This window comes from Cannabis sativa, chromosome 1, assembly GCF_029168945.1.
Source record: "Cannabis sativa cultivar Pink pepper isolate KNU-18-1 chromosome 1, ASM2916894v1, whole genome shotgun sequence".
NCBI lineage: Eukaryota > Viridiplantae > Streptophyta > Magnoliopsida > Rosales > Cannabaceae > Cannabis > Cannabis sativa.
The window spans coordinates 31,411,994-31,420,789 of NC_083601.1; the positions used below are offsets into that span (position 1 = coordinate 31,411,994).

The 8,796-nt window shown below is 29.9% G+C and overlaps 1 protein-coding gene across 1 annotated transcript; it reads left to right on the top strand.

Moving 5' to 3' along the window:
• Positions 1-2,086: 2,086 nt before the first annotated feature.
• On the top strand, positions 2,087-5,710 carry LOC115706231 (uncharacterized). The gene is made up of 5 exons (XM_030633808.2): positions 2,087-2,230; positions 3,102-3,270; positions 3,874-4,948; positions 5,185-5,348; positions 5,496-5,710. The coding sequence occupies exons 2-5, from the start codon at positions 3,137-3,139 to the stop codon at positions 5,602-5,604; spliced, it is 1,482 nt and encodes a 493-aa protein (XP_030489668.2). The 5' UTR covers positions 2,087-2,230; positions 3,102-3,136; the 3' UTR covers positions 5,605-5,710.
• Positions 5,711-8,796: the final 3,086 nt, after the last annotated feature.

Here is an 8,796-nt window from a genome sequence, read left to right on the forward strand (position 1 = left end):
TAACCATTACAATTTACAATACTAATAAAATGTGATGTGTAAATTTTGATTAATCCAAATTATAATTTTAATTAAAAATAATTTAAAATTATTAAAGTATTGTTTTTTTTTTTTTGAGTAATTTGTAGTATAAATATTTAAGTTTAATTTTTTGTGCTAATAATACTTTAGTTATATTTTTCAAACTCTGTAAGTTAAATGTTAAGTTATTATTCACGTATTATTTTTTTATTAGTAAATTTAAACTATTTTTTTAAAAAAATAAAAAATTTAATAATTTAAACCAATCAAGAATTATCACGTGAGAAATTACTTAACACTTAGGTGGCATTTGGTATGAGGTGTTTAAAATAATTTGATTATAGGGAATATTATAAAAGAGAATATGATTATAGGGAAATGTGTAAACTGTGTTTGGTTATGTAGGGTAATATGTAATCATATTACTGTTAATTAAATTACAATGTTTGATTGAGTACAAAAATCTTATATATATATATTATTTTGAAAAATTAAAATAAAAATATTTTTTTATTATATTTATTTAATGTTAATTACATATAAAAATAAGATAGTTATTTATTAAAAAAAAATATTTATTAATTAGTAAATATTAAATTTTATTGTATTTTTTATTAATTAAAATGAACATTTCTATATATTTTATCACTATGTTATTTATTTTTGTTCGATATGTTATTTATGTACACCATCCGCATAAAATTTTTGTATAATAAATATATATATGTTATTGCTAATAATATAAAATAAATCACGCTCCTTGAACTTTCATCCATGTTAGAATTTTTTACTAAAATTAGACAAAAGTCCTTAAATTTAACAATCTCAATAGGAAAAAAAAGTAGGCCTTTTTTTAAAAAAAAAAAAAAAAAAAATTGGACCTTAGAAAAATGGGGGCCTTGTACGATAGGCCCCATGTCAAAGTTCGGCACTGACTAAATATATATATCGTAATATTTTATTTATAATAAATAATAATATTATTGGTATTTAAATTTATTTATTAATTCAAAAATAAAAATTTAATAATTTATACTAATCAAGAATTATCACGTGACAATTTACTTGACACTTAATAATTAAATATTTACAAAAGTTCAAAAATTATAACTTACAACAAAAAGTTAAACTTAAATATTTATGCCGCAAATTACTTATGTTTTCTTTTCTTCTTCACCAACCACGAGAGCTCCATCAGAACACACCACAACCACCTTTCACTCGCCATTCCTCTTTAAAGTACTCTAATGGTTGTAAAAGGGTATAAGTTCATAAAATAATGCTTAGAAGGAAATAAAAATCGACTCAAATAGTCTCCGACATGAAACTCGTATCTTGAGAATCCCCTAAAACCAAAATTCAAATTCCCAATTTCTCTGAACTCATCCATACCCTCTATTTCTTCGATGAAATCTTCCTCATTTTTGGGCCTCTCGAGACTTGGGGAGGCCATCCATGGCCTCTATTTCGGTCTGCGATGACCGAAGTTGGCACCATTGTGCACAATCGAGAATGAGAGAATGAGAAAGATGGACATCGAGGGGGCTTAGTATTTTGATAAATAATAGCTACCAAATTTTTATTTAAATTGGTCCTAACTAACAAAATTTTCTACAGATTAAATTATTTAAAATTTATATGATTTTCAGAATCGAAGAAATTTGAACCACGTAGTCTACTTTTTTCGATAAAAAATAAAAACATAAATCACGTTGAAAGATTAATTAGTTTCAGATAAAAGATTAGAGTAGTTTATTTTCCAAGTGTTAAAGAACTTTTTTTAATTAAATTTTCTGTTTATTTTGTACAATTATGAAATTTTCAAATACCAATCAAAACACAACCTATTTTCCTCCCAAAATTATGGGTTTTCGGTTAGGTCTTATTCATGCCCATTGATGGGCCAATGGCCCAAACCAAACCCGTTTATCATTCGGGTCAAACATAGGAAAGAAGAAACGAATAATAAAATAAAAAAGTAAAGGAAGCAGCACAACCCGACCCATGGATCGATTGACCCATCATATCACTAAGACCCGACCCAACTTTTATAGTAAACTAATAGCACCTCCCGCCCTCACTAACCGGGCCAATTGGAAATGTTTCTACAACTGTGATCTTTTTCTCTGAGACAGAGTGCAGTGTAGGGTTTTGCACCAGCCCACCTTACCTAATCTCTCTCTTCTCCTTCCTATCTCACTCGCTCCAGGTACTGTGTTTTTTTTTTTTTTGGCATTAGTACTCTTATCATTGTTTTCGTTATCTTCTTAGCTTGAATTCCCCTGCACTGAATCAATTCTTACAAAAAAATAAAATAAATAATAATAATAAAATTGCAAACATATTGGTTTTAAATGCTTCCATTTCCCTCAAACAAGATTATTGTTAATGGGTTTTCTTTGCTTAGCTCTATCGACTGTTGTGTTCCATTTTTTTGTTGTTATAAGGGTTTAGACCTTTTTCACCACCCTGTAAAGATTGAAGGTTAAACTCATGTGTTATAGAACATTTTACGAATAGTTATGATTCGTGCGACCTATGTTATCATCTGTTTCGGTAATGTGCTCGTGTGACAGTAGATGGTTGTGTTTTTTTTTTTTTTTGTTCTAAAATGTGGGTTCTTGCTGTTTGGAGTGTTCAATTGCAATTTGGACCAACATCTGTAGTTTAAATCTAATTGTATGTATTGCTGTTTTTATTTTGGACTTTGGTTTTGAACTTATGGAGTCTGTTTCAAAATTTTATTTTATGGTAGAAGCGTACTGAATTGAAGTGGTAATTCAATGCTCATATGAAGAAAACCATTGCTTGCTAGCTTCCTAATTAGAACACTGGCCTGTTGAGTGTTGAATTCATGTTGTGTTGTCATTAGATTGGGCTTTTCCACGAATTTTCAGATTGGTGTTTGATTTGACTTGAGGCCATCATAATTATTTAACAGTTTGCCAAACCATTGAAGTAGGCTTCAGGAATGAAGTTTTGTGTGTTTTTTATATTATTCCAGTCTCTGGCTTGGGCTTGCTAATTATTTGTACCATTTCTCCACGAATTTACTGACTTGTTGTGTTTATTACATAAAGGTTAGGACTTCCAGGTGGTGAACTCTCTGGATGTCATGCATGCTGTAAAGGGTGGTTGGGTTGGGCAAACATTTGCCCTAGCTAGAAGCAATGAGTCTGAAGGGAGAAAGTCCCGAATTAGGCTTTCCAAGAAAGAGAGGAAGGCGATGGTCGAGTCCTTTATAAAGAAGTAATTGCTATTTTGTTATGCTATGCTGCACCAAATGGTTATTTGTTTCAAGTTTTTTATTATTTTCACGTTTGCAAGTTGTCATATTAGCACACTGTCTTTCCTTTATGGTGATTGACTTTGGAAGAGGATCCTTGCTGTGTGTTAAATCTTATCACTTTGTTTATTCATAGTATCTATCTTGTATATCGTATTCTAGGCTCTTAAACGTCGTGGGCTTATTTGGTAAAATGTGTTACTTCAAACCTTACATCAAGATTTTGCTATGTTTTTGTGTAGTTTATCTCATTTGATGTCTTACCAGCAATCAATAAACTTCATTCAGGCTGTTTAAAAGTCCTATTTCAGAAGTACAATTGCAATGCTCTGCACTGGTTCAATGACGTGAATAGGAAATATAATAGTATTACTCTTCATTGGATAAAGTATGCGTGGTCTGATTTGAAATTTTGCTTAATGGTTGTATCAGTGTGTGGTGTTGTTCACACATTCTAGATTTGAGAAGGCCTAAAATACCTTAATTATCTTGAATCAATTATATATTTAAAGGGAAGTAGCTAACTAAAAATCTGCATTTCTCATTTTTTTTTGGTGATTTTTCAGGTATCAAACGTTAAACAATGGGAGTTTTCCATCACTTAATCTTACCCACAAGGAGGTGGGTGGGTCTTTCTACACAGTACGAGAAATCGTCAGGGATATAATCCAAGAAAATAGGGTTCTAGGTCCTGCTAAGTTAAGTGGAGATGGTAAAAGCACCAATCAGTTGGAAGAATACCCGCTGGGTTCAATTGCTATGGCTCCTCAATATCATTTGACACAATTATCAAATGGATCTCAAATAATAACGGATGAATACCATGGAAGTAATGAAGAACCAAATTTGGTTAATGGGCATCATGCTGTACTTGAAGACAAGGTGTTTGACAATGGCCAAGTTGTCAATATTACTATTGAGAGAGGATTGAGTGAGCCAAAAGATGTAGAGATGCAAGGGCAGAGATTTATGGAATTAGAGCAGAATGGTGATGATCAATCTAACAAGGAAGCAGATTTAGTTTCAGATGGGAATTATGCTTGTCCTGGACAAGAGGAAGTTGACAGCGAGCATGTTATCAATGGCATTCAGGTTGATGTGAGAAATATAGAATCTCAGGAACAGAATGCAGCAGAGCTGCATTCAAGTGAACTTTCTGAAGCAGAGAATGCTGAAGAATCAACAGCTTCTAGGTCTAAAGTGACACGTATAGCTGCAGATGTAACAGTTGAGACATTTCCTCTGAAGCCTGCTACTACGACAGCAGGTGAGTTTGATAGAAGCTCCAATGAACTATCTAATGTAGCACATTCTTTTGATAAACAAGACCTTGTAAAAGTGGATCTAGCAACTGATACTGGGAGTTCTCAGACAGATGGCATAGAGTCCTTAAAAAGTTCTAGTTTGATGGATGAGAAAAACATGACAAATATTTCTAATAGTTTAGATGATAACAAGTCTGGCTTGGTGAATGCGGAAGAAATGGAGAAACATGGAGATCCATCTTTGGAAAGCTCAAGGTGCTCTAACAAAAGTACTGGACATGAAATTCAAGATTTGAATGGCAACGATGTTAAAGTATCTAGCAACGATGTAACGGCAGTAACCATTGAAAAAAGCCAGGCAATTTCAGGAGCTAAGGTAGGCTTTTGGTGAAGCATGTCATGTCATCGCTACATCATTTTAATAATTTTTTGACACTCAAGAATCAAGATTCACAAAATCTCTCGTTTTAGTAAATTGATACATTGTTTTTTTTTTTTTTTGATAGAAGATAAATTGAATATTTGAACAAGATAATGGGTGCTGCTTGTTTTAATTCTTTCTTCTGCAATTATCTATAGTTTGTTAAGTTGTGTTTGTTGATGCATTGACAGGCTGTAAACGTTCCAAATGGCATCAATGTGAAGTATATTGACAAGAGTGTTGGTAAATCTGAGTATTTGAAAACTGAGAAGGAGCTGAATGAAAATGAAGTTGATGCTCAACAAGTTGGCAAGCCCCAGAAAGGAAGTAATCCAACTTTAGATAGAATCAATCTGTAAGTAGTTATTTCAAATCTCATAGTATAAAATAATTTCAATTTCAAATTTTCTAGTGCTTAGTGATCTTTGCTCTGTTATAAGAATTAGGTAATTCTAACTGCCTCATTTGTACTTATTCATTTGTCCATTTTTATCTTTGGCAGTGAATCTTGGGGAGGGGCCTCTAAGAACCCTGGAAAACCAGAAGGCAACCCAATATGGGTCGTTTTTAAGGTGTTTGTAGATGCCTTTGTGAAGTTTTGGTCTGAATAATGTTTCTTCAGACTGATGCTTAAAATTTTGTTGCTATGCTCATGAATTGATTGTATATCTGATAAAATGATGTTGATTTCACTGAGTGACTCTGCTTTTGTGTTTAGATTATAGTGTGCTCTTAACCATTTTCTGTTCTACTTGGTTGATATGGGTTTGGTATCATTGTCTATTGCCTATTGGTGGTTGACACGATGTTGTAGCTTGTAGCTGTAGTAAGTAGTACTTTTAAAAGCACTTGTTTTCAAGAGTGGAGTATAATATATGTTCTTCATTACAAAAGAATAATAGTAATAAAAAAATATTATCTCTAAAATGTTATTGGAAGTATTGGTTAGATTAGATGTAGTTAGGCCATCACACTATCATGTATTGGAATTTGAATAGAAGAGGTCGTAGAGATTTTTTCATGACAAGAAAAGATTGCTTAGATATTATGTGACGTTGTAGCCAAGTAGACTAGCATATTAACATGTATTTGGAGTTGGAAGAGCATCCGGGGACAAGCTCAGTGGGAATTGCAGTCCATCCAATTCAATAAATGCTAAAAAGTCTTGAAAGAATAGGAATCAGATTTCCTTATTTTGGAGGAGTTCTCTGCATTTTTCTGATCTTTGTAGTTGCGTACACAGACAATAGCTTCTTGTTGAAGCTACTAACAGTGATTTTTTCAAAAAAAAATCAGATTAAAAAAACCGATTTTTTTAAATAATAAGAAATAATAATGGAGAAGTAGAGATCTGCAAGACTGCAACCTGCAATAGATCTACTGCTGTGTCTTTTTTTTTTGTTTTTTTGTGTAGTGAAGTATACTGAATATAAGCATTTTAAGGTTAATTGGTTTTTTCATCTGATTTTATTTATTTTTTTTTTTTATTTGGAAATTAAGTGGCTGATTAGTTGACATGTTTTTCTTTTTTTTTTAAAAAAATTCTAATTTTAGTTGTGTTTTCTAATTGGGTAAATACTATTTGTCTGTTTTACAAAAGTTACTAATTGGACCTTGTGTTTTGTTAAATGATAAAATGGACCCTGTATTTTTTAAAATAGTACAAATAAGATCCTGAATTGATTTTTTGTCAAAATAAAGTTTAATTATAATCCGATCTAAAAGTGCTATGGCGAAACTGTTTATATTTTTTTTGTATCTGTTCGTATTAAGCATTGTCTTCAAGTTAGTTGTATTAAAAAAAAAAGTTGTCAAAAATTAAGCTCAGGTCCTATTTTTATTATTTTAAAAAATACAGGGTCTATTTTGTCATTTAACAAAATACAAGGTCCAATCTATAACTTTTGTAAAAACATGGTCCAAAATAATATTTACCTTTTCTAATTAGATTGTAAATTGCTATTAATAATATTACATGATTTACTTTATTTATTTTTTTTCTTCTTGAAGTAGAGTTCCTCTTTTACCCTCCGATTTTATTTTTTTCACCACTGCAAACGCATATGTGAGAAAACTAACGTATAGTTGTCGTGATCAGCTAAAATTAGTTTAAAGGTAGGTGAATTTCCCGATGCAAAAAGTTCATACAAAAATCTTGTGATAATTGATAAGTGATGTTATAAAGTAATTTATTCATTACCTTCTTTTTTATATATGTTATATAATTTTGGCAATCAAGGAAGAAAAAACTATAATACTAAAAAGAGATGGGCAATTTACAAAATTTTAAGAAAATTATTTTATATATTATTTTTATTTTTTTTTTAAATTTATAATTTTAGTTGCTCCGGTTACTTTTATGTGGGTTGCATATGAATTTTGGTTGCGATTTAGATTTTTCCATTAGTTGCTATAGAGTTTTGTGTAAAATTCAGTAAAAAATATATAAAAAAAATTGTCTTAAAATGTAAAAATAAAATAATATATTTTTATTGTTTATTTAAAATTAAAAAAAAAAAAAGGAGGCATTGTGATTGGAAAAAAGTAAATTAGTGAAATCACACACTGCTATGAACAGATTCTTAATTTTCACGATATTAGATTATTGTTTGTGTTTTTGGAGGCATTTCTAATTTGATTAGAATCACATGTTTCTACAAAGATTCTATTCACTCATGTCATTAACATAAATTATTAATACTCATAATAAAGGTTTGGTGGAGGCATTTGTAATCGGAAAAAATATATCAATTGTTAATAAATTCACATGTTCCTATAACTGTTATTGATTTTATATTTTTTATGCATGCTCATGAACCTATAATTCATTACTTTATTAATTATGGGAAATACATTGCTTTGTTTCCTGGGTCTAAATACACATTAATGGAGATTATTATGTTGATTTGAGTTTAAATTCAAAAAAAAAAAAATTAATCTAGATTATTATTTGGAAGAAAAAATAGGACACTATATAACATAACATACATGTGTTATTATAGTACTTCCACCATGGAAGTCAGGAAATCAAAATATGGATTTGATGACAAATGAAAATATGTAAATTAATTATGTGAATCTTCTTCTGTAAAAAAATATGAAATTAAAATATGATATATGCGTTTGATGTATTTTGGGTTGGTTCTCATGAAATGTTTTGCCATGGACAAATTAAATCAGAATATGAAGCTGTGTTATTTGGATCCTTGTAGAGAAGGGAATCATCTCATGTGAAATATATTTATATTATATAATATAATATTTATTTCAATATATATATATATATACTTATATATATATATCTTATAGGTAGTACTGTTTAAAAGCGTTTGACTTAATAACCATTTAGTTAAGAAGCACATGATTACTTCCTTTTCTTTACAAGGTGGCACAAACTTCAGTTTCAAGCTAAAATCAAGTGTTTTTTAACTTTTGCTGTAGAAAAAAAAAACAAATTAAACATTTTCTCTAAAATTTATTGCACTACCTAATCGATCGTCATTAATTAATCCCAAGCTAGCAGATCACTAAGACCATTTTATTTGATTTGATTTTTGTAACAAACAATATAATAATCATCAATATCGGCCGGTAATTTTAGGTGAATTAATTATTTCTTAGTGTGACAACGTGATTAAATTTAATTAACATATTTTATTTTACGTACGTATGTACTATATACTTACTATATGTATATTATATATGTTGAGCAGAGTACAAAAATTACAAGGGTAAAAATAAAAGAGATTCTTACAACAAGAAAAATATTATGTACTCATTTTCCAAGAAATATCCTCTCTTCA